This window comes from Mus caroli, chromosome X (assembly GCF_900094665.2).
Source record: "Mus caroli chromosome X, CAROLI_EIJ_v1.1, whole genome shotgun sequence".
NCBI lineage: Eukaryota > Metazoa > Chordata > Mammalia > Rodentia > Muridae > Mus > Mus caroli.
The window spans coordinates 102,900,494-102,927,340 of NC_034589.1; the positions used below are offsets into that span (position 1 = coordinate 102,900,494).

Here is a 26,847-nt window from a genome sequence, read left to right on the forward strand (position 1 = left end):
AGATTTGGTTTAGAGAGTAAGAAAAGTTAAAGGTGTAAACGTCATTCACAAGAATTGATTTCACAAATAACCCTCCTCCACCAGGGACTGTTAGGTGAATGCATTGTGTCTAGAGGTATGAAGTTCAGTTGGCTCCATGAATTTTGAAAGTATCCAGGATTTATAGTTTTTAATTGAATTGCTATACAAATTCACTCCCACAGGGTTTTTGCTTAAGCAGGTGGTAGAAATATAGGCTTTCATCACCCAACATAGCATTTGACTCTCAGATGAGCTTCACCTTGGAAAATCTGCAAGACAAGAATGAGGAGCTGTTTTATAGCCAAAGTATATTGTAAGTGGTAGGTGTTGGCAACAGTATCCTTTGTTGATCCCTTGCTTTCACGCACATCTCCTGGATTGAGCTACTGATCTCAGTATGCTCTTATACAGAAAAACAGCATTGAAACATGCTGTTATTATCTCCAGGGCAAAGGGTAAGTTTGCTTACTGCTCATTATAAAAGATAACAAGTCTCTTACTTGGACTGTTTGTCCCCCTGTAGGACTGGAAAGAGGTCCAAGGAGACACTGATGTTCTCAGGAATTCTGTGTTTTCTTGTAGAACCTTAAAAATTATAACAGTCTTACCTGATAGCAAGCAGGATAAAGTTTCAGACCCTTCAGTGGTTTTGCCAGTAGTACCTATTTCTAGATATGCTATTTGTCTTGATAGTTGTTCTTATAACTATGTCAGTAATTACATTGCACAAATTTGCAAGTAAAGAAGTAAAGTGCCCAGACTTCTTTGTCTTTGTGTGTGTGTGTGTGTGTGTGTGTGTGTATAGCAATTCACTAACGTACTAACTTTTTGGACTCTTTGAGTCTGATCTTGTTTAACTAATTAGGCAATATGTGGCAGCTATTTTCAGCTGGACAGTTTGGAACTTGTTTTATTGACCTAAGTGTGGGAGTACACTCATGGTGCTTTCTGGAATGTCATCTGGGGCACTCTGTTCCGCTCAGGCCTCAGACTTGTCCCTTTGCCTATAGCAACTGAATTTGTTATCATAAGAACACAGTTTTCTGGTCTATTGAAATAAAGTCTTTCAATTGTCTTTGTAATGACAGCACCTCACAAATTGTCAATGAGGGATGGTAGAACTATACTGTAGCTAAAGTAGTCAAAAAATAGTATTTGGTATTTTATTTTTGTTTTACAGAAAAGTACTTCCTGCACAAATGAGTAGCTTTTTAAATATGAAGAATATGATAAAAGATTCACAACCAGTTTGTCTGTATTTAGTATTTATTTTCAGAGAAAAGCCTAGGGAGAGGAGAATTACTTTGGACATGCAGAGTATTCTTTTTCCTTCTCTGTGATAGGATCAAACAAATTCCAAGTTGGCTCTTGATTTGCTGTGTGGTTCTGGATGACCTTAAATGCCTGATCCTCTTACCTTTACCTCCAGTGATAGGCAAACCCACTGCCAACTGATGGACATCTTCAATCCATCTTTTTTGTTGTTGTTGTTGTTTGTGCATACCTTGGTGTGTGTGCATGCATGTGATTGTGTGTGTGTGTGTGTGTGTCTGTAACTAGATGAATAATAGATAATAGTTTCCCAACTCAGCCTGTACAGTATTGAAGAAGCACCAGAATAAAAAAATATAGATTGTTAAACATTCATCAATATATATTTTCCTGTGAAGATTTTTGGACAAGTAAAACAAAAAGTAAAAGAAATTGCAATGTCAAATGTTTGCATAAAGTTGCTTGAACTTATTTATCTTAAATAAGCTTTACCAGACAACCATTTCTAGTTGGGCAGCAGCTTCTAAACTATTCCATGTACAAAAAAAAAAAAAATATGTGTGTTAAAAAAGGTCTTTTTTTTTTTTAGACAAGGTTCTGTTATTTGTAATGCTGACCATGTGTCATACAAAGTCTGAAAGAAGTGCTTGCAAGTATTACCCAATTACCAAGTGTAAAAAGAAATTTGAGGTCTCTTGCTATTGGGGCCTTTGAGTGAATAGTAATTATTATTATTACTGGGGGGAGTTGTGGGGGGGTTGAGACAGTGTTTCTCTGTATAGCCCTGGCTGTCCTGGAACTCACTCTGTAGATCAGGCTAGCCTCGAACCCAGAAATCCGCCTGCCTCTGCCTCCCAAGTGCTGTGATTAAAGGCATGCGCCACCACTGCCTGGCGAATAGTAATTATTAAATACAAATATACTGAACTTTCAAAGTTGAACTGACAATCAGACAGGTCTGGGTATGCATGAGTTATCCTAACGTTTCCTCCTGAGGCTACTTTGGGATTACTGGGTGTTTCAGATGACCTGGTTAATTTGCAATTACTAGGCCACCCAGTGAAGGATGGATGGCTAGCAAAACATTGCCTTACAGACAAGCCAAAACCCAAACAATAACAAAATTTGTATTTGGAATTGTTATACATTTCTAAGAATTTGATCATGATGGCCAAAGATTATAATTTGCATTTGATGTTATTTATTTATTTTTAGAGTCAGTTAGCTGAGACACTCTGTCCTGATTTGATTGATGCAATTATCAATTGTTCAAATGTCTTTGAATCTTTTCTCTGTCTTGCCTCCCTTTTTTCTTACTTTCTACCATAATATCACCTTTGAAATGGAATGACTTAAAATACGTTTATTATATCGGGGCAGATTTTGTTCATGGGAAAAGCATTTATAGGGCAGAAAATGCACTGAGACAAATGTAAAACCATTTTTCTTTCCCTTTGGAAAAACAAAGGGCAGTGATGAACATTCTTTCAATGGAAAATAATTAAGAACTGCATTTCTGAGAACTTGCATGTGGCTCTGTATGGGTATTATTTGTATTTATATTATTCACAGAATGGTTTGGGGAACTTTTTGAGGTTAAGACAATGACTTTCTAACTCTTTGTTATTTCACAATATTTTCTGTTACCTCTTCTTCTCACTCATGAACATTGGTGGAATTTTACTGTGAACACAAGTAGCAAATTGCATTGGTAGGTTTTGAGGATTCAAGTTTAGGTTGACTTAGGAATTTGTTCTACTGCTCCTCACTTGTTTATGCAGGGAGTGGCAGTTCTTTTCCTTTGGGAGGAAATTGCCACATAATGTAGCCAATTTAAGAAAATATAGCAATTTTAAAATGTGTCTGGATATTTTTTTTCACCTGGTGATTAACTTTGAGGCTTAAGAATTGTTTTGTTTAACAAAAGTATTGTTTGACAATGTTTAACTTCCGGTCAGCTTTCTCATAGACTTTTATATTCTAACTTCCTTATGGAGAGTTGTTTAAACAATTTAACTTCTGATCTTTATAATTAGGAGTTTTGCTGCAATAGTATAAATACTTTAATCTTTCAACACTTTATAAAGAGAATTTGGTTTCCAAGTGACCCTTTAAACTTTTACTGGGCTTTTATTTCTCAGAGCCCAGTGATATGAGTGAGGAAAGTCACTAGACTTTGTGACTGCTCAGACATTTTCCCAGCATGTCACATATCATTTGCCTTATAGTTGCTTCCTAGCAACTGCATAGATTTCTTTTAATATCTTATATACTCCTGTGTAGTTTTTTGTATTGATACTAATAGCATCTTCTGAAAGGTTTCATTGGGTTGTGCATATAAACCTTACTATATTTGATTCCAAAGCTTGATTCCTTGTCTATACACTTTCATTCTCATAAAACCCCAGAAGGACTTTTTCTGTATTGTGACTTTGTTTCCTTTTTTTTTAAAAATTAGATATTTTCTTCATTTAAATTTCAAATACTATCCTGAAAGTCCCCTATACCCTCCCCAATCCCTGTTGCCCAACCCACCCACTCCTGCTTCCTGGCTCTGGCATTCCCCTGTATTGTGACTTTTAAGCTATGGCATCATTCATTATGTTTAGTACTTTGAGGGCAGAGATTCTCTCTATCTCTTAATATTCTTTATTTTATACACAGACACACACACACACACACACACACACACAATCTTACTTTCATTGGCTTATTAATTCCTTCACCATATATTTATAAAATACCTGCAGTGAGTTGATACTAAGTAACATGATGAGCAAAATAGGCAAGGTTTTAGCCATATGAGAACCTATAATTTATAGTCACGACCGTTTTCTAGCAGGTAATGCAATAGGCTTCTCTTATCTGTGATTTTCTGTGCAAAATTTCTGAGAGGTAGGTATTATTATTATTATTATTATTATTATTATTATTATTATTTTCAACAGATCATGAGTTTGAGACTCACAGGGTTAATCAGCTTGCTCAGCCATACACAATAGGTAGAAGTTCTCTGAGTTTCCAAGCCAAATCTGTTTGGTCCTGTATTGGTTTTCTGTGCTGTAGAGCAGATTATTGTAATTTTATCCATTTAAATCGACATCCATTTATTATAGTACAGTGCCTATGGGACAGAAGTCCTGGCATAGTTCAGCTGTATTCTCGGTAAAACTGCAGTCAAGATGTACTGACTTGTGAGTGGGAGGGTACACTAAGGCAGAATCTACTTTCATGCTATGTGGTGGTTGACAGAAGTCCTTGAGACTACAGGATTTGTTTGCTTCTTTGTAAACAAAGTAGACTCCTGTGTGAGTCTTGTAGAGAGCCTCATCTCTCACAACATAACAATGACATTCTATCAACATTGCCATATTCTCTTGAATATAAACAAGAAGTCCTACCACCCCCTCTGGTAGGGTTTCTGAGGAAGGAACACCTTAGAGTGTTTGTACCAAAGATTCATTGGTGCACAGCCTTACCTTTATAATATGTTACCACTAGAAAGGCCTTAATATATATGATGTATTTTACTTATGAAGCAATCTGTTTAAATTCTTGCTAGTCTTTTAAGAATATACCTTTTTTTTTCTTTTCACAGTTGGAATCACAAAAATATATAATTTCCTTGATTTTCCTCCCCATGTTGTAAATATTTTCCCTTGTTGCTACATAATCATACAGCACGTGCTTGTTTTCACTGTGCATGCAGTAGTCTTTCAAGTAATTACCTCACAAACATTTACGCAAGTCTGAATGGGTAAATATGCAGACAATTTTCAAATCTCCACTGTCAAAAGGAAACAAATAACAAACTCACCAGAATATATCACACACAATTTCTTCAGGCACATCATTTAGTTCTCTTTTGTTTATTTACTTAAAGCATCTGGACCTGAAATTACAAGATTAAAAACTATGAATGTTTCCATGGCTATTACCACACACTGGAAAAAAAGTTTCTGAGTTTACTTGACTTTGTCTGAATTAACAGCCTTCAGCACTAGCAACATACTTGATCATACTAATTAGGAACACTATGCTCACTGAAAATGAAGATGATGTCTCTGTGTGCTCTTTAATTCTCATGTTTGGCAGGGGAGGAGTAAGGGTTATTATGGTCTCTTTATGGCTATGCAACAGCTTTCAGAATCTGGTTCTACCCTGTAATGGAAAGGACCCTCTTAGGACTTAGTCTTATCGAGTTATTCCATATCTGGATTTTTTTTTTCCCTGGCCACAATAAGGTGTTTCTGTAGTGGGACAAAGCTAGTTTCCTGAGTCTCTTGGGAACTCTATTTGCTTCTTTCAGAGGAGGTAGAGTGAATGACTTTACTTATTCATATACATCATTTTGATGTTATATGCATACCCCCTGGCCACACATTTCATAATAGCCTGTCAATAGAAGAAGATGGCCAACTTATGTGACACACTGCAGTGTGGCTAATATTTGTCATTTAGTTAACACTAGCAAGCTTATTGCTTTTCTTATGATTCAGGAACTGATAGAGTTGATGGTTACAGCCTTCTTTTTTAAAAAAGGCATCTTGTGTGCTGCAGATTTTAGCTACCATATTTGGTTCTCGTATGCCTGCCCTGTGACTTCACATCAGCCTGTTTGAGGATTTGTGTTTTTGCTTATCCTTATATGGAAAGGCTGCCTGGTGACTCTGTCTGACCGGAATTAGAAGCCCTGTAGCATTAGCAGGAAGTGGTTTTAGGACACAGTTTCCTTACTGCTGGAATTTGTTATGCAAAGAGAAAGATGCGTTGGGAACATTTTGTTGCTCATAATGTTTCTTCTAAACATCCAAGTTCCTTTTATTCTACTCTAACGCTATTCTCTTAAAGAGGATTCAAATCTATACAGAAAACCATTGTACTGACTTCTTAATGACAGTGATTAAGGCAGGAGTGTGGGGGCTGAGATGAACAGATTTATTTCCAAAAATCTTAGCATGACACCAGTCTGACATTTTTGAATGGAAGATCCATAATGTTAGAATAGCACATGTACCAATTATTGAGCTCTGATAATTGCTGCTAACAGTGTGAAGGGTTTTTCTTTAAGGAGACTCCTAAAGTTTTGAGAGTAGCCTAGGGTGCCTGTTAACCCTATTTTCCTTGAAGAGCCATTTCCTGTAGCCTGGTGTACTGGCACTTTTGTGGAAGCATGTCATAATGCTTTTTGTTTTACACTTGCATTTGTCCGTGTACATGAAATGTACAGGCAGTATAATTCATACAACAGCCATTTCCTGTAATCACAAGCCACTAACACTGTGCTCTAAAATACTTAAGTTGTGGCGTGGTGGTGCATGTCTGTCATGCTAGCACTCAGAATGCTGAAGCAAGAGTTTATAAGTTGGAGGTCATTGTGGACCATGTAGTGAGACCCTAGTTCAAAAAAAAATGTTGTAAGGGATAGGAATGTGATTCAGTGATAGAATACTTGCTTGTGGTATATGAGGCCTTGAGCTTGATTGCAAAACAAGAGCAACAGCAACAAAAAAATCTTAAGGGGATGGGAAAAATGTTGCAATTACATTACATTCTCAAAAATAAACAAAAATGATACTAAAAAAAATAATCTCCAGGTTTTCTTGCTGCTACTTTAGACCAGGCTTTGAAATGGAGACTGATACACAAAATTATTATGAGCCACATCTGCGCTCAAGAGAGCTTCAGTAAGTCAACAGATGATCTAATTAGCAGGAGGCATCAAGCATGGCAGTACCTTATTTGTTATTCTGTATACTTCGTTTTTTAATGGTGATTTTTACTCTGGCAGAGATTGGACAAATAAGTAATTTGGAACAAGTTCCCTAATCCATCTGAGCATTAGTTTCTTTTTCAGAGTGTCTGGAATGAAAATAATAGCAGCTGCTTCAGAAGATTATTGTGAGAATAAAATAAAATAAACATGTAAAGAGCTTATCACAGTGCCTGGTTCATAGGAAATGCTTTATAAATAATAATTATCACATTATATTTTACAACGAGATCACACATGGTGTAATGCAAAAGGGACCTGATGCATATAGCTTATTGCTAACCAATTCAGCATATCTATTCTTTTTCCTTATTATTCTAGCATTAATTCATCTACTTGCCTGCAGCAGAATTATGCCAGACTTTGATTAAGGGCTGCTTAGATGTAATCATTAAAAATCATGGATTAGTTTAGAATTTATATTTTATAATTATAATTTTCAAATTCCTTCAGATCATAATACTGCTATTGTTATTTTTAATGTCTAGAATCATTGAGGCCTAGATTGTATTGAAGAGTTACATTTTCAATGAACTGGTAACCCCATAACATTACCAGGTAGAGTCAAATATTGAACCTTTTTTACTGGGAGAGAATCCTGAGTTGGAAGTGGCTGTTTCAGATGTCTTTGGTTTTTTTTTGTTGTTGTTGTTGTTGTGTTTTTGTTGTTGTTGTTGTTTTTTCTTTGAATGCTGTGGAAATTTGTTCATTTGTGCACATGCTCATTTGGAAAATAAGATGAAACCATACTTTGTTACATAGAATTCACAATTAACAAGAACACATCAAAACATTGCCTTGGAAATAGTGTCTCTCACTATGCTGCCCAGGTCTCAGGTCCTAGGCTCATGTGATTGTCATCCTCTCACAAGGACCTGGAAATAGACGTGTAGCCACTGTGCCAGGGAGTATTACTTCTTAAAAGATTTTGTCAGTGTTATATAGATTGCTTTCTATATCATTTGTTTGATTGTTTAATGTGTGTGTGTGTGTGTGTGTGTGTGTGTGTGTGTGTGAATGCCAGAGGATAAGTTATGAAGGTTGATTTTCTCTCTCTACTGTGTGAAGATAGCCAGCTCAGGTTGTCTGGTTTGGCTGCAGGTGTCTACCCAATGAGCCATATTATTGGACTAAAAATTTCTTAAAGAAAACAAAAATAGAAGGTAAAATGAAAGAAGGCAGGCAAATGTAGTGAAATAATGTAAGATTTGCTATTAAAGGATATCTAAATTTGAATTTTAGTCTCGTCATATATTGGTTTTGTGACTTTGGGTATATTTCATTACTCACTATGAGTCTTGGTAATCTAATCCATAACATGAAAATCAAGCTTCCTACCCTACAGGATATTTTGAATAGGAAGTGGACATGAAGCAATAACTATAATGTTAGTTAACTTTCTCTTCATTGCCATCCATCTACAGGGATAACTAATAGTGGTATAAATAAGAAGCCAAATCTTTTTTCCAGCTGTTTACCTATTTTTTTCCTTATCTATGTGTATGGCTATTTTGACTGCATCTGTATGTGCACAATGTGACTACTTGGTACCTGTGGGATCTAGAAAAAGGTGTTGGATCTCCACATGGAACTGGAGTTACTTGTGACTGAGTCACCATTGTCTGTGTTTGTGTTTGCATGTGTGTGAATGCAGTGCTGGGAAGTAAATTTGGGACCTCTGTAAGAGCAGCAAGTGCTCTTAACTGCTGAGCCAGTTCTCTAACTCCTCCTAGTCCTCTTAAAATAGCTGCAATTAGAAATCTGGTAAATTGGGAAATAATAGCAGTGAACTCTTTCTGATAGCCCAAAGTTTCTCTCTAATTCAGGTAAACTCACAGCTTGCTTGCATTTATTTATTTATTTATTTATTTATTTATTTATTTATTTATTTATTTATTTATTTATTTAATTTATCTATCTATCTATCTATCTATCTATCTATCTATCTATCTATCTATCTATCTATCTATCTCTATTTTTACCTAGACAAGCGGTCTCCCTGTTATTGAATATGTTAACTTTTAGGTACTTTATAGAACTCTGATGATGTATATAAAGGTACAAACTATTCATCAGCTTTGTTCTAGGATTCACAAGTGTTATTTTGGAAATTGTAAGGATGGAGGAAAATCTGTATGCAAACATTGATTATTTCCATTACTTCTGTGTACAAGAAGTTTTGCTAGAAGGATGTTTGTGGGCCTAAATGAAATGTAATTTAAGTACCAATCACTCTAATATGATACTTCACATGTTTAGTCCAAGGATTTTTCAAAAAGATATGTTTTCCAAATAAAATTGAATTATGACTTCTGGCGCTCCGCCTAATGTTTAGCTACGAGACTCTGGTTCTGTTTCCATCAGTTGCTGGATTAAGTTTCTCTGGTCTTTCTGAAGACAGTTATGCTAGGCTCTGGTCCCAGAATACTCTACAGGCAGGACAAACTGTATATAGGTCGAAGGTTCTGTGGCCTCTGCAGGCAGGATGAATTGTAGGTCAAAGGTTGTGTAGTTAGGTTGGTGTCCCAATCCCTCCTCTTGAGGCCTTGCCTGGTTACAGAATATGGCCAGTTCAGGTGCTCCCTATTACTAGGAGAGTTTCCTAGGGTTACTCTCATAGATTCTATAGTTTCTATAGATTCTGTAGAGTTTCTACCTCACCCTGGAATACCCCCCACTTCCAGTCATTTCTCCTGGTGTTTTCTCCCTCTCCCAAACCTGATCATTCCTGTTTCCAACACCACCTGCCCTCAGACCACCCTGAAGAGCTATTCTGTTTCCCCTTCCTAGGGAGATCCTTGTACCCTGTCTTCAGCCCTCCTCATTACTTTGCCTCTTTGGATCTGTGGACAGTAGCATGATTGTCTTTTGCTTTACAACTGATATCCACTTATAAGTGAGTCAGGGACACCATGAGATCATGGGGCACTGAATCAACTGACTAGGATTCAGGGGAACTCTCAGACATCAGGAATCCTGTAGGGATTTGACCCTAGCTTCTCTGCATATATGTTATGGCTGAGTAGCTCAGTGTTCTTGTAGGTAGCTTAACAGTAGGAGCAGGGGCTGTGCCTGACTCTTTGGCCTACTTGTGGGAACCTTTACGTCTTACTGGGTTGCCTTGTCCAGACTTGATGTGATGGTACGTGCCCAGTCTTATTGTGACTTGTAATACTGTGTTTGGTTGATTTCCCTGGAGGGCTTGCTCTTTTCTGAGGGAAGGTAGAGGGCACTAGATCTTGGGGAGAGGCTGGAGGGCAGGGGGAGGAAGGGGAACTGGTGTGGATGTAATATATAAGAATAAAAATATTGTATTATGAGAAAGCCACAGTATTTGTCCCCAAAGATGGATGTATATTACTTTTCAGCAATCTCTCACATATTGCTGTTTCTCAAATTTCCCAGAATCTCTAACTAAGAAGTACTGTCAGATTTTTACTATGAAGTTGGAATTTTACTGACTCCCAAACACACAGTGTAGAAAGGGAAAATGATTTACTTCCAAATACACAGTGTGGAGAAGGAAAATGTAGTGAAGAAACCTCACTCATACTCCATTTACCAAGTAATCCAGGTTAATGTCATCTTAGTGAGTTAGGTCCCTATCAGGTGTTCTCTGGTATGATAGGATGAAAAAGTTATTTATATTTTATACTCTTGTCCCCCAAATTCATAATCCCAGTCTAATCATAAGAGAAAAATTAGATAAGTCTGGCTGAAGAGGCATTACCATATATCTGACCAGTACACTTCAAATTGCCAAAATCACAGAGAAAAAGGATCTGAGTAACTCACACACCAAAAGAAACTAAGGAGACATGATGACTAAATATCTGGAGGGGAACAGAAAATGGCATTAAAGGAAGAAGCGGTGAAATGCTAATAGTCTGGGGTTTAATTGATAGTGTTGCGCTGATGTAGGCTTCTTAATGGCAGGTGTACTTCTTTGAGGTAAGATGTCAATAATAGGTGGACAGGGTAACATATATGGCAACTGTACTTTTATGAATTTAAGATAATTCCATAAGTAACTTTGGTTTAAATTAAAAACCCAAAACAAATAGTTTGATTGTCCCAAACTTAAAGCAAAAATATAGTAGATAATTAAATACTTAATACTAACTTTGTTACGAGACCTATGCACATCTGCTACATATGTGTGTGTGTGTGGGGGCGGGGTAGCTCCAGCACGTGTATGCTCTTTGGTTGGTGGTTCAGTCTCTGAGAGCCCCAAGGATCCATGTTGGTTGACTCTGTTGATCTTCCTGTGGAGTTCCCATCCCCTTTGGGGCTGCAATCCTTCTTCCAACTCTTCCATAAGAGTCCCCAAGCTCCATCCACTATTTGGCTATGGGTCTCTGCATCTGTCTCAGTCAGCTAATAGGAGGAGCCTCTCAGAGGACAGCCTTGATAGGCTTGCTTGCTTCCTGTCTGCAAGCATAAAAGATTATCAATAATAGTTCTAGTGTCGGAATGGTGGTTGCTCATGGGATGGGTCTCTATCCCCTATCCCTACTTTTCTTGTAGACAGAATAAATTTGGGGTGGAAAGTTTTGTGGGTGTGATGAAGCTTTGTTTTTTACATCGGAACCTTCTAAAGAAGAAACTGTGTCAATCTTTTTTAAAAAAGAAACTCAACCCTTGACATACAGATAAAGTTACTAGTAAATATCTCTGATTGTACATACTGATACCAGGCAAGGACACTGTATTGACTCAGCACAGTGTTTTCAACATAAAGAACATCCAATAAGGCAGGAGAGGCCTCAAAGGGCTATTTATTTTAGATGGCCTCTGATCTTTGTCTACACAAACACGATGGTGATAGTCTGCTAAGACTGAATATGATTGTTATTATTGAAATTCTAGGTTCTGGAAAGTACCACATTTATATCTACTCATATCTGGAAATAGTCTAAGCATTTACAAATTACTTGATATATTTCATGTTGACTGAACTCCCCTACTCTGAAATAGGTTGAAAGTCACTGACTTGAGACTTCCCTCATGCATATTAGTATACTAGATGCTTATATGTACTGCCTCAGTGATGTTTTCCAAATTTTCTATTTAGAGAGGAAAGTTTAATTGTGTATACCAATGAAGAAATAGTAATATTAGAAAAATTAATGTTGTGGTACATTTTACTGGATTATAATTGATCTTTTTGAAAGGACTTTTAGTATTGAATCCAAATAGGTACCAGAAATTCCTGTTTTTACTGGAGTTGAGAGTTGTATTATTTAAAGTGAATTATGTAGCCCTAACCAGAAGTAATCTGGATGAAAATAGAACCCCTGTGCCTGCGCACAGTGGTAGAGGAGGGAAGTATGAATTTAAAGTTCCTTTTTCACATTTTTGATTGCCATTGTGTGGACTACGTCTTTATAATATATTTTACTTTGTTTTGTTTTAAATGTTTCTGCCATATGTGTCCTTTGAGTATGACTCCATTTAAAAGGATTTTTTTCTTTCATATTTTCTATATAGTTCAGATATGTTATGAAGAAGCTTTAACCTTAATTATATGAACATAGGTATGTGAAACCAGGTACTCAGATAAATGCATTTCATAGGAAGATCCTAGGAAGTACTAACTTTACTACTACTGAAGCTCTCTGACCTGGATAAGGTCAGAGCTTGATAAGGAGAACAGTATGCAATCTACTAATAATCTAATGAGGTAGCACCGACATGTGAACGGTGTCCTAATTCTGCATATTATGAGCTAATGAGAAATACAGATTATATTACAAACTTAGTATACATACAGGCTTAGCTCTTTTACAGTATAGATTTTGGTCTGAACCATAAAATGGAGACATTGCTACTGATTATGATGCTTGAATTAATCATATTTTGTAGACTTTGTAATATGCATGAGCTAGAATTATATCAGCATCATTAGATATTGAGCCTTTAGTGCAAAAAGGAGAGTTAGATAAAAAGAGCCTTCAGGCTCTTCACTTGTGAGACATCATCAAAACAGTAATAGGGGGAAAATGTATCTTTTGCACTGCAGATTTAATCTGTGTCTAAATTCATGTTTGCTGGTTCTTAAACACTGATTTTGTTAAATTTTAAAAATAAAAACCTTTTGTCTAGGAGCTCTGATTTAAATTTCTATCACTAGAATTGAATGGTAAATTATTTAGACCTCCAGTAAAAAGCTTCTTAGATTAAAGAAAGCTTGGTTATTTTTCTTTATTTTTGAGATTGTAATTGACATCTCTTCCTTCCCTGTTCTCCCTCTAAACACACCCATGCCCAGCCTCCTCTGCTCTCCTTCAAAATCATGGCCTCTTTTTCCATCAGTTGTTATTGCATGCCTGTATGTATTTGAATAAACATATATTCCTTAAAAGAACCTGTTGAGTCCAAACAAAGAAGAAAAAGAAAACCAATAAGTGCTATTTGCTTATCAGTATCATCCCTGCCCCCTTCTCTTGGCTCCTAGATTAAGAAGAAACAGCAAGATGTGCTTTGTTTCTTAGAAGCCAACAAAATAGGATTTGAAGAAAAAGATATTGCAGCTAATGAAGAGAATCGGAAGTGGATGAGAGAAAATGTACCTGAAGACAGTCGACCATCCACAGGGTACCCCTTGCCACCTCAGATTTTCAATGAATGCCAGTACCGTGGGGTAAGGAAGCAATTTCAATTCTTGTGTTTTTTTTTTTTTTTAAATAGATTGTCTCAAAGGAACTTACACCTTTCATCTTCACCTCCAAGCCTAGTCATTTCTTCTGTACAGTTATTTGCCCTCTGCATGCACCATAGGCAGCTACATAGTATTTTGTTCTCTAGGATCAACATTCAAATGAATAAGCAAAACATGCAGATGGCTTTATATATCTTCATTTTGGGTCCAACCACATCAAAACAGGTAACTATGCCTGACTGTTAGCTATCATCTGGACTCTCCCTTTCCTGGCTCCTGGAATGTAGTTTTGCCACTGGGAGTTCCTCTGCTGTGGGGCTTCCTCTTTGATGAGAGCCCTGTTCTCCCCTCTTTCTCAATCTAACCAAGACTGGCCTCAGATTCCGATGTTGCTGAATATTTTGCTTCACATATTCTCTAGGTTCATCCATGTCACAGACAACAGAATTTTATTTTAAAGGCTGAATAGTGTTTTACTATATACACATACAGAATTTTCCTTTTTCCTTCATCCATTGCAGGACACAAGCTGATTTCATATATTGCCTGTTGTGACTAGTGTTGCAGAAATATCTGATTGTAGCAATCTCGGTGACAGACTGATTTCATTCTTTCTTTGCTTTCTTAAAAACCAGGGTTCTCTATAAACAGACTAATTTGGCCTTAAACTCAGGCAATTCTTTTGCCTCCAGTATGAGTGTTAGGACTACCAGTGTAAGAAGACCTATACCCAAAATGACCTCATTTCCTTTGTATATGTGCTACAAAGGGAGATTGCTGGCTCATGGGATATTGCTGCTGCTGTGCTTCCTCTTCTTCCTCCTCTTTTCCTTCTTCTTCTCCTACTCCTCCTTTTCCTTCTCCTCCCCTCCCCCTCCTTCTCCCTCCTCCCTCTTCTCCCTCCTCCTCTTCCTCCTCCTCCTCCTCCTTCTTTCTTTTGGTTTTTCGAGGCAGGTTTTCTCTGTATAGCCCTGGTTGTCCTGGAACTCACTTTGCACACCAGGCTGTCCTTGATCTGCCTGCCTCTGCCTCCCAAGTGCTGGGATTAAAGGCATGTGTCACTACTGCCTGGCCTCCTCCTCCTCCTCCTCCTCCTCCTTTGTCTTTGTCTTCTTCTTCTTCTTTTAAGACAGGGTCTCTGTATTTAGTCCTGACTGTCCCAGAGCTTGCTGTATAGATCAGGCTGGCTTAAGGTAGTTCTTTTTTAATGGTTTGGGGAGCCTCTGTATTTCATTTTCCATGATAGTTGTATTAATTTACATTCATATGCAATAGTGCGGAAGGTTTTACTTCCTCTACATCTTTTTCAATACTCATTCCATTTTTGTCCTTTTGAAAAACCACATTTTTGCATGGTTAAAGGTATCTTCCCGTGGTTTTAATTTATAACTCCTCAATAATTCATTATGATGGATATTTTTCATAAGCCTATTGGCCTTTGTACATATTCATTTGAGGCAGGTCTCATTAGGATATTTCAGTCCATTTTTTAGTTGGGTTAACTTGAATTTGTATATTTTAGTTTTTGTCATTTTTCCTTAAAATGTAATTACATTTTGTAAGTTTAAGGTTTAAAATTTTAGTGTATGGTAGCGACTCTTTCTGGCATGCATTTTTGTCTGAATTTTAACACATGCATTGGTTTGTGAAACTAGTGCTACAATAAAAATTCAGAGTCATCTCTGAAACTTTTATGTGTATGCTATTCCTACTCCTAGTCCGTGGCCAACACTAATCTTATCATCATGAGTATAATTTTGTCCTTTTGGTAAGGTCATATAAATGGATTCATACAGTATGAAATCTTTTGATGCTGTCTTCTTTCGATGAATTGGATGTGTTTGAGGTCTAGTTGTTTTCTGTTTAAATACTTTTTCACCTCATATAGTTGGGTGGCAGTAAATCATTATAAATTGGTAGACATTTTCATTGTTTCTAAATCTGAGCCATTGTAATTATAAGTGCTTTCTGTATTTGTTTCTTGATTTTTGTATAGCAGTAATTCTCATTGCTCAGGCATAAATCCCAGGGATGTGTTTACTGCTTAACACAGTGATTGTATTTTTAATTTGTAAAGAATATGGAATTTTTCTGAATTGACTGTGTCCTTTTGCATAGGTTCCTGGTACTCAATCTTTCCTTTCAGCTCCTGATATTGTCAAAAGTTTTGTGTCTGTTTGCTTTTTCGTATGTTACTGCATATTTCATTCAGTATTGTATATACAATAGACAAGGCTAGAGCCCTGAACTACTTCTCAGACCTATTGTTGGCCTTTTAAACCAATCCTAAATAGCTTGGTATTTTGGTAGCTTCTGGTCATTATAATGTTTTTATGTAATGGTCAAAATTATGATATTAACACATTTATCTCCTTATTTGACATCCTTCTATTCTCTTTAAGTATCTGTTTAGTCAGTATCACTTTTAATTTTGTTTTATTATTATTATCTCATGATTTTTATGCATTTTAGGAATGAATTCTTTGCTACTTACACGTTTTGGAATTCTTTTCTTCCATGCTGCAGGTCATCTTTTGATTCTCTTAACATTGAGTTTCTAAAAGCAAAATGGTTTAAGTTCAGACTATAAGGAATGTGAGGGAAAGACAGTACTATATGTTTTTGTTTATTTTATTTTATTTTATCTTTCTTATTGTTTTATTTACTGCCTCCTTTCCTTATACATATCTAGAAATCACACTGTAATCAAGGCCACATACAGAAAATAGACATTTAACTATGTTTGCTGTTGATTACAAGTTACAATTGTAGACAAGTCCACTTGTAACTTTTGGAGTAGGCTTAGTGGCTTAGGGTGGCAGTAATGTTAAGTTGAACCAAATTCAGACATGTCAGGATTCTCTTGTATACTCAGGGTTAAAGCTTTCTCTGCTCAAATTTCAAGAACACTGTACTCTCTTTGCAAACACAGTATAGCCCCACTGTTCTGGCCTTAAGTAGCTAATATTGGTTTCAGGCTGAGGAAATCACTATTAAATTCAGTAAGGGAGAGAACTATGGCGAATTGGAATGAGCCTCCCACTAAAAAGAAGCAATCTACTGCTGAGAAATGCTTGCTTTGAGTAGTGGAGGAAGATGTAAGCATCTGTAACTCCTTTTGATGTGCAATAAACCATCTGGCATTTTCAACTTATCTTCTAGTACACATTAAATAGTATCCAAATGCCATTTCTCTCTTCCTCCATCCTTTTCTCTTCATATTTATTTTGTTGTTGATTTTTCTCGACAATATAACAGTTTCCCCTCCCCAAACTCCTCCCATAACTTCTCCATTTCCTCACCTACCCAATTCTCTACCTTTTCTTGCTCTCTATTGTTAGAAAACCTTTAAGAAGACAGTCAAGTAAAATGCAATATGATGAAAGCAAACCAACCATCAAAGGAAAAAACAGACAAGGAAAAATACAGTCAAAAAGGAAGCACAAAAACACATATAGCTTCAGAGATACACACACTCACACACATGGAAATCTCATAAAAACACAAAACCAGAAGCAATTACAAAATAAATTTACTGATATTTTTGGAGGTTTAATTAAATTTTTTTATTTATTTGTTTATTTATTGTCCAATAATGCTTTGTCTGGGCTTCTTTTTATTTTCTTTTTTAAATCTCACTCTCTTTATTTTAAATTAAGATGAGTACAAACCAACTGAGATTTTGCAGGCTGGCGATAAAAACATTTTTCAATGGCCCACCAACCATTTCTGCTTGGAGCTGCATAACAGGGTTTTTGTTTTGTTTAGTTGTTTTTTTGTTTTTGTTTTTTGAGATAGTATTTTCCTGTGAAGCATAGTCTGGCATGGAGCTAGTGATCCTTCTGCTTCAGCCTCCAAGGTTGGTGTTATACTTGTGTAGTCTCAGAAGCCCGCCTGTCTGTATGTCTGTTTACTACTCCTTCCAGAATTTCAGCCTTTTGGAGCTAAGGCCCCAAGGAGACATCTGATCCTGTCAGCCAGTCAAGTCATTATGAGCACATCTCTCTCTATTGGGGTGCACACTGCTAATTTTTCTTGTCTTCTTTTCACAAAGGATTATGATGCCTTCTTTGAAGCCCGAGAAAATAATGCAGTTTATGCCTTTTTAGGCTTGACAGCACCACCTGGTTCAAAGGTATGATTCCTCTGTTTCCTTCATTGCTGACCATCTTATTGCTGATGGGTTTTTTTAATCAACAAAATCATGCCTGAGTGGGGCAGTGGTGGCACACGCCTTTAATCCCAGCACTTAGGATGCAGAGGCAGGCGGATTTCTGATTTTGAGGCCAGCCTGATCTACAGAGTGAGTTCTAGGACAGCCACGGCTACACAGAGAAACTCTGTCCCCCAAAAAGTCATATCTGTTAATATTCAGAGTAAGTCTAGAGCAGTGTTTGTGGTAATATACTTAACCCCTAATGGGGTAGACAACTGTGCATAGTATACTTAGTGAAGTACACTTAGAGAAGTGAACTGCTCTATCAAGTTTCCTGAGCCAGGAGATATATCGGTATTCAATCTCAAAGGTATGATTGCCAGCTTTAAACCTCCAGATGTCATGCTCAATTCTACATGGCCATCAAACATCGTAGTTCATGATCATCTCCTTAGCAGCAGCTATTAGCTTCTGTGAGTGTAAATGATATAGTCAGCTATTCAAGGATAATAAGAACCTTCAAGTTACAAAACTGGTCATTAAATTGCTAGCTAACTTTGGTATTTTATTTCTTGCCAAGACAAATTAATTTTTCAAGTGACAGTATTCCCAAGGGAGCCCAAATAAAGAAGGAAAGTAAAAATGAAATTACTTGTCCAGTGAGATGCCTCAAAGCTAGGGACTTTCACTAGACCTTTGCCTTTTCCATTTGGTCTTTTTTGTATCAGATCATTTAATCAAAATAGGTTTTTCCAGTAGCACTCATCTGTGTTCCAATCTTGAGTAGATTTTATGATCAGCAATTTATTTAAGCTCTAATTCCTTCTTCATTCTTGAGAACCTATAATACCATCTATGTTTTCACCAGACAGGCTTTGTAAATATGTTTGTTTCACTCTCAAGTTTTGCTTCCTTGCCAAACATTCCTTTCCCATGGATAAATGTTATATTTTAGGATTTGTAAAAACTGAATGAAGCCAGAAGAACATTTTTTTTTCTTGTTGTTGTTTAAATAATTTGTAAGGCCCAAGTTAAGCCAGTGAGTTTAATGCAGATCAGAGAGTGCAAAAGAAAGGACAGTCTATTTCTTGTGGCTGATGACTTTGTCCCCTTCAATTAAAATTAAGATTCATTCATTCACCAAATGTCTATCAGTTGCCAAGCACTGAGATCAATGGTGGAGCAAGCATAACATATGATATAATTCTTATATTCTGTTCATAACCTAGTGAGTATATATGTGCAGAAGGTTATATAAGTATGTGTATAGGTAATTATAATTGAAGACATTCTATGGTTAATTTTATAAGACTATCATAAATAAAGGACATAGGGATTGAGGTCAATAATCTTTATTTCTTATTGAGGAGATTGAAGAAGCTTTTATTAGAAGGATATTATTTGATCTGTTCAAAATTTCAAGATATTGAAATGATACTAAGTCATTTTTGACAGGACAGCAAAGAAAAACACTGCATAGGTGCATATAGCTATACATGATGATCTCATATCAAGGGGACCGAATGTAGTGTGACTTTGGAATTGAGGATATTAAACAAAGGGCTGTTAGAAGGTTTAAGATTAGCTAGATACTTTGGGGCCAGGTTATGATTGCGGTATTAGGTACCTTCACCTTTTTTCTGTTAGGTACCCAAAAGTCACCATGGAAAACCTGGGAAAGCAATGGTGTGATTTTTGTTTGTTTGTTTCTTTGTTTGGTCGCTGTTGGACTGTGTAGCTTGAGCTAGTCTGCAACTCACTATGTAGATCAGTCTGGCCTCAAATTCATATTGACCCACCATCCTCTGCAAGGAATTAAAGGTGTGCACCACCATACTCTGCTCATGGGATGATTATTTCAGTAGTTTAAGATAAGGTTTAATTTAATTTCATCTACATATTTTCCATTCCTTCCCTTCTCCTTGCTGGCTTCCTGTGTGTCAGGATCTCATTCTTGTCTGCTCTGAACTGATTAGAGCAGCATGACTTCCCCTGTGATGGGGTCTGTCACCCTGCAAAGAAAATTTGTCTTAAGAAACTAAATTTGGTAGGTGTGTGCAGTGTGGGCATTAGAAGAAGGACGTGGTATAGTAAAACTTCTACTTTAGGATGCTTTTAAGTCCACAAAAACAATCAAGAGGGCCTTAAGTGAAATAGTTTTAAGAAAGTGAATGATGCCGGGCGTGGTGGCGCACGCCTTTAATCCCAGCACTCGGGAGGCAGACGCAGGCGGATTTCTGAGTTCGAGGCCAGCCTGATCTACAGAGTGAGTTCCAGGACAGCCAGGACTATACAGAGAAACCCTGTCTCGAAAAACTTAAAAAAAAAAAAAAAAAAAAAAAAAAAGAAAGTGAATGATGGAGTTAGAAGTCAAATGAGCCAAGTCACATTGTAAGTGTTGACAATTAACAAGGTGCTTGGGTAAAAGCATGGTTAAGATTATAATCCATAATCTCAAACCATTGGGGAAATGGTAAATATTTCAAAAAGAGTGTCAATTAAGTTGATTCATCATTGAACTTCATGGATAAACTATGAGTCATATATAATTTAAATATGTTTTATGTATATGTCTAATGTCTATAATGTTGGAAACAAATATCCAGCAATAAAACTTACCAAAATGTTGTTCCATTCCATAAGCTCATGTTGCCATTTGAAAAATTCCATCAGGGCTTCCTTTTATACAGTCTCACTTCTCATAGTTATGTCAACTGTGGTCTGGAAATATTAATTAAGAATTCTAGAACAACTGATTTATGTGTTTTTGTCACTCTGGTTAGTATGATGAAATTACTCCCCATCTCAGTTCATCCCATGCTGTCTTGCCAAACTTATCCAGTTCGTTTGTACCACCTGCTCAATTGGCAAGAGAGAGGGAGTGGGGACTACATTCACATGAATTTTATTATACTCTATTGTCATAATGCACTGTTATTAGTTATTTTTGTTAGTTACAAACAATCTTATTTTCTGAGTTAAACTGTTTATATAAGAAAAATCTAGTCTAATTAGCATGTTTATGGTTGTTGATAAGAGGGAACTATATAGCTTGTGGAAAAATATTAAAAAAATGAGTTATAGATTTGTATTTACTCGATAATTCTCTAATTATATTTAGAACCTGTGCATGGGGCAAAAAGGAAGCCTGGAAGGAATAGTAGCCAATAGGAATGGCCTTCTCTCATTCCTTAATTTTTCAAACCACTAATAGAGTATACCCTTTAAAATTATTGAAAACTGATGTAGTAGAAAGATTGCTACCTAAAAGAACTGCTCAGCAAATATTTCCATAAAGTACGTTCTTGTAGAGGACGAATCTGCTCTATTATCCCCTTGTGGACCCAGCATACTAAAAAGGGATGGTACTCATTTCTTGCTTCTCTCAATTCAGAAAGTCCTTCTTAGCACTGGCCGTTGTTTGTAGTGAAAGTGATGATTTTAAGATAGTAAACAATACAGTAGTTTATACTTTGATGGAAATATAAATCCAGTGGCATTTGTCTTCAGGGAGAAAATGATTTGGCGAGAAAAACCCCTTGCAGTAAACTTTTAATATGGTAGTTATGTTTTGAAAGATGTTTTCGGTCATCTAGTTTGAATCATTATGTGTGGAAAGTGGCCTTGGAAACTGCTTCAGCTGTGGTATGTGAAACAATCCTATTTAAATTGAAAATAATCTATTCAAGAGATTAATAACGAAGATTAATATTACCCAACTATGAACTTAGTTTCAGTCAAAAACAGGAGAGGAGGAAAATCAGAAAGAGTTCGTGCCTGTAATGGGGTCACTCATATGTGCTCTTTATGAGCTAAATGCCTGGAATGAAATTCTATAGAAAAAGTTAAGACTTAATTTACTTTGTCCAAGAATACATAATTGACTGACACAGCTAAGATCTGAATCCTGAATTAATTAATTCAAAACCTGTGTAGGCACAGGGTGAAGTTCATATGATACCATTTTTAAAAAATTAATTAAATCTCTTCTTGTTGTTATTTTTCTATGTATGTATATATGTATATTTGGGTATAATGTGCATGTACATGGGCATGCATGTGTATATGGAGGCCCAGGAACAACTATTGCTACTTCAATGAATATATTTTATGCATATTGTTATTTTAATATTTTTTGTTGTTCAGTGTATATACAATGTGTGTATGTGTATTGAGAGGGAGCATTAGTGCCACAATGTATGTGTGTAGGTAAAAGTTTCAAGATTTGAACTCAGGTCATCAGGCTAGCATCCTGGACAGCAGGCACCTTTGCCTTTTGAGTCATCTCACTGGTCCTACATTCTATTTTATTTCTAAAATTAAATAAGAACTTGCTCTGTAGATGAGGCTGGCCTTGAATTCAGACATATCCACCTGCCTCTGCCCTTCTCTCTCGGTATTGGGACTGAAGGTGTAGCTTTCCCTTTTGTTTTAGATGCCCCTGTTAGCAGTCTCTTTCATTAGGAAAAATGGAGTGTGACTCTGGGGAGAGTACTGGTCACTGGAAATAGATGTGTATTTATGTGAAGAAACACTTGATACGAGCTTCTGCACATTATTATATACATGCTTCCCCGGCTGCATATGCTAGTCGCTCTTTCATAGGTGTGTTATGGTTTGGTTTTCTGCCAAGTTTTTAAAAGCATTTTGTACTTATTTTGACAATTTATACATGTATGGAGTGGATTCTGATCATATTCACCCCATTACCTTGTCTCCTTCTCCCTGACCACTTCTTTCCATATAGTCCCTCCTTAGTTCCGAACCTTTGTGTATGACCTATTGAATTTTAAAAGGGTTGCTGATATGACAGGGAGCTGTTTATCAGAGCCATATACCACTGACGGAAAATTACTTTCTATCTCCTAGCAACCATTAACTGCAACCATTAACTGTTAACTGCAACCTTTACCTGTTAATTGCCAATAGCTTCTTAAGAATGGCCGGTGTCTCAGAAGCCCTTTCATTATTCTATGAGACTCAGGGCCCCATCTTCTATAGGTAACCTCAATGTGAGTTCATGAAATGAGTGTAAAGGTTATGCTGTGCCCAAAGACAGCATTCTATAACATACCCATCCCCTGGCTCTTTTTTTTTCACTCCCTTTTCCCAAAGTGCTCTTCCAGACTTGGGGAGGGTGGTACAGATGTCCCATTCACGACTGAGCATTCCACAGTTACTTTTCCTAGTACTTTGATTAGTTATCAACTGCTGTTCACAGCGAAAAGAAATGTCTCTGACCAAGTTTTTAAGCAGTACTATATGGTCATATGTTGAATCATTTAGAAGGCAATGTGATGCAACATTATCATTTAGCAAAACAATAGTAGATTCCTCCAAGTACCTGTGACCTCCCTGCACAGGGGCTTTTTACCAGGCTTATAGAACCAGATATGAATTTCCTCTTGTGGAGCAGGCTTCAAGTCCAATCAGAAAATAGTTGCTAACTCCTATAAAAGTCACACAATCACTTTCCCAGGGGCCCATCTTTCCTGAGAGTTGGTTGTGTGGTACACAGGCTCCACGGCTAAGTAAGAATGTGATTCTGATCCTCTCCCAGCAGCCTACATAAAACACTTTCTGGCATGATAAAAGAAAGCTTCTGCTAATTATTTTAAAGCCTTTTTTTTGTTAAATCATGGAAGTAATTGCTATATAATTACTTGTTAAATAATCTTAGTCACTTGAGATAGTTTATTTTAAGCAAAATGCACAAGAGTATCTACCTTATGATATTTAAATGTAAGTTTTGTTTGTTTGTTTGTTTTATTCCAGGAAGCCGAAGCCCAGGCAAATCAGCAAGCATGAATGTTCTGAGTTCTTCCTTCAGCATCTTGAAAAATAATGAAATCTCCATTGCTTTTATAGAAATCCTTGCTTCAAAAGAAATAGGCTTACATGTTGAAATAATAGATTAGAGATTAGTTGATGTTCTCGCATGCAAACAAGCATAATGAAAATGTGAACATGGTGGTAAGAAATGAGAGATGAAGTTAAAACTTTAAGTAGATATCTTAGAGTAGCATTGTTATTTGCCAAGGCATTTCTGTTCTGTAAGGATTTTACAAAAAAACAATATACTCCTTATTTTATATTTCTGTGTAGCTTAAGGTTCTCATCATTTCAACTTTAAGGAACTGAAAGAAGAGAGGAGAGAGAGAGAGAGAGAGAGAGAGAGAGAGAGAGAGAGAGAGAGAGAGAGAGAACAGAAGAGAGACTCTTATTCCAAAAATGCCTCATTATCTTTAGTGAACATGAATATTTTCATGTGATGTTACTGTTGTTGAAATGTATTTACAGGCTATGTTCATGATATGTTAGTCATTGTAATTTCCTATGGTGATTGTGACATTCTCCTTCTTTTATCAAAGAAACATGTATGCCCCGAACCACAAGTTTTCCAGGCTTCTAAATGTAACCTTTCATTGCACAACCAGTGATCAAAATAGTTGGCTTCCCATCAGACAAGCATTGAGTGCATTTAACTGATAAATTCCTTGTTTATACATGCAGTTATAGTCATGTTTCTAAGTTGCTTGCCTCAGTACAATGTGGATATATAAGTCATGGAGAAAAGATTGCAGTTCGATTTAAATTGGCCCTTCCTTGCAAAGAACACAGACTTTTAATTAACTGTTATATAGTATCTTGCCCTTCATTGTTTAAGATATATTTTCTTTTGGTGTTTGCTGAACGAAGTAGGAGTGGCTCTTGTCTCCTGCTTTAACACTGTTGGTGATCATGAATGATACTGTTCTTAATAGGTAAGCTTTTAGTTTCAGTTTAGGTAGACTGTGTCAACACATCCGTCCAAGTAGAAAGAATCACTAAGCACACATTGATTGTTTGAGAAAGTACAAGTATCAAAGGAAAGCAACAACCTTTGAAGTAGTTTGAAGATAAGCATTCAACCAGAAGATGTTGATATTGTACCTTTTCCCCATACTTGATTTTTATAAAGAAACACACATCTTTTACTTCAAATTACTATTATCATCATATCTGCTCTTTCCTAGACTGTACTTGGCAAAAATTCAATATGTAATGGAGCCATAGCTTAGTTTACTGAAACTCCAACATGAATTGATGCTTTAACATAAATGGTTTTAAAATTTGCGCTACTCAACTCTAAATGTTATACAGTAATTTTGATGAGTAATTTTTGTTTATAGGTGTTTAAAAAGGAGAAAAACCAAAATGAACCAAACCAACCCAAACAACAATAAAAAAATGTAAAGGCAACTTTTAGTGACCTCAACTTTGAAGTATGAATTGGAGTCAAAAGTATTCCATTTCTTCTTCTTCTTTTTTTTTTTTAAATAAAAATAGTTTTGGGGATCTCTATGGAAGATAATACTTTAAATTAATTTTGGAGTGCAAAATATGTTTAGCCAATGTTTTCCCTCATCATTGCTAAATGCTACAGGTAATACCTGCAGTATATGTGGACAATTTAACTTTCTATGTTTTGCATTGGAGGATGTTTATGTCTGTGGGATAATACCCTGAAGTCTATAGATTTAAAGTACAAGTTTGAATTGAGTCTTCTCCAATTGAAGCCTGAGAAACATTCCTGATACATGAAAGAAAGGAAATAAAAGTCTAAGAATTAAGATGAGTTTTGAAGAAACCTCCACAGTATATGCTTGGAAGTGAATTTCTTGCTGCTTTGCATAATATGTTTGGCATATTTGTGTTTCTAAATGAGACCTGGTAATTTGTGAATTTCACATTTTAGAGCTGATTTGCCCTTTAGAAATTTTGTTCTTTAGAAAGAGTTCCACTTTCAAAAACACTGTAAATTGTTAATTGTACTGCTAAATGTGGACACTTCATTGGGACCCTAAGTATAAGTGAATAGGGAATTTTGAAACAAAGATTATTTTTATTGGTAAAGACTGAGTACAGGGAGTTTTGGTGAAATCAGACTTCACTCCTTAAGTAAAAACAACAACAAAATGTAAAACTCACATGGACTTTTGTTAAGCAGTTGTTGGTGTTTAAAATTACAAAGTACAACATTAATCCTTTTCTATGGAACACTGATTCTTTTCATCTGATGAATTTCAATAAAACTGATTAAATGATTCATGTTTGATTACTTTTAATTTTCTGGTCTTCTGTCTCCCTTCCTCAATTCTTGTTTCTGAATATTACCAGTCATCCCTTTGTAACTAATTTTAATTTTAAATTAATTGTAATTTTAAAATTTCTTTAGAAAGAGTAACCATTCTTGGGGCTGGGGAGATGACAGTGTTGAAGAGTACTTAAGGCTCTTCCAGAGAAACCAGGTTCTGCTTCCAGCACACACATGGTGGCTCACAACTGTTAATGTAATTATTATTTTACTATGATGTTTTTTAAATATGTTCATTGAGGTATTTTATATACCTTAAAATTTACCTTTTTAAAATGCAAGACCCCATGGATTTTATGCAATCATCAGCACAGTGTGAAACACTTCAGCATGGAGCAAACTTCCTTCCTTGTTAGTTCTTACTCCATCAGCCATATGCAACCAGTAATTTACTTTTAATCTTTATGGAATTAACAGTTCTGTAAGTGTCACATAAATGGAATCATGAAGTATTCGACTTTTGGTTAGAGATTTCTTCAGTTACCATGCTTTTGAATTTCATCTCTGCCACAGCTTGTAAGCCATTGATGAATAGAGCATCTATTCTTTTATATTGTGAAATAATATTTTATTATGTGCGATGAATCACATTTTGCTTTATTCATCATTTGCTATATATTTTATACAAATCTACTTTTGTTTATCATGCATAATGCTACTATGAATGCTGATGTATTTTTTTGTTTGAACACCTGTTTTGAATTATTTTGCATATCTGTAGGTATGGTTCATGTGGCAATTCTGTTTAAAAATTTGAGTAACTACCACATGTTTTCAAATTGGCTTCACTATTTTACACCACCACTTGCAGGGCACTAATGTGATAA

At 36.2% G+C, this 26,847-nt stretch overlaps 1 protein-coding gene across 1 annotated transcript in view; it reads left to right on the plus strand.

The window, feature by feature from the left end:
• Window positions 1-25,974, plus strand: part of Sh3bgrl (SH3 domain binding glutamate rich protein like) — a 69,166-nt gene extending 43,192 nt beyond the window's left edge. Inside the window, exons 2-4 of the mRNA XM_021153744.2 lie at window positions 13,524-13,709; window positions 17,782-17,862; window positions 23,659-25,974. Of these exons, the coding sequence (XP_021009403.1) occupies window positions 13,524-13,709; window positions 17,782-17,862; window positions 23,659-23,691 (300 nt within the window). The 3' untranslated portion in view covers window positions 23,692-25,974. The remainder of the gene's footprint in view (window positions 1-13,523; window positions 13,710-17,781; window positions 17,863-23,658) is intronic.
• The last annotated feature ends 873 nt before the right edge of the window (window positions 25,975-26,847 follow it).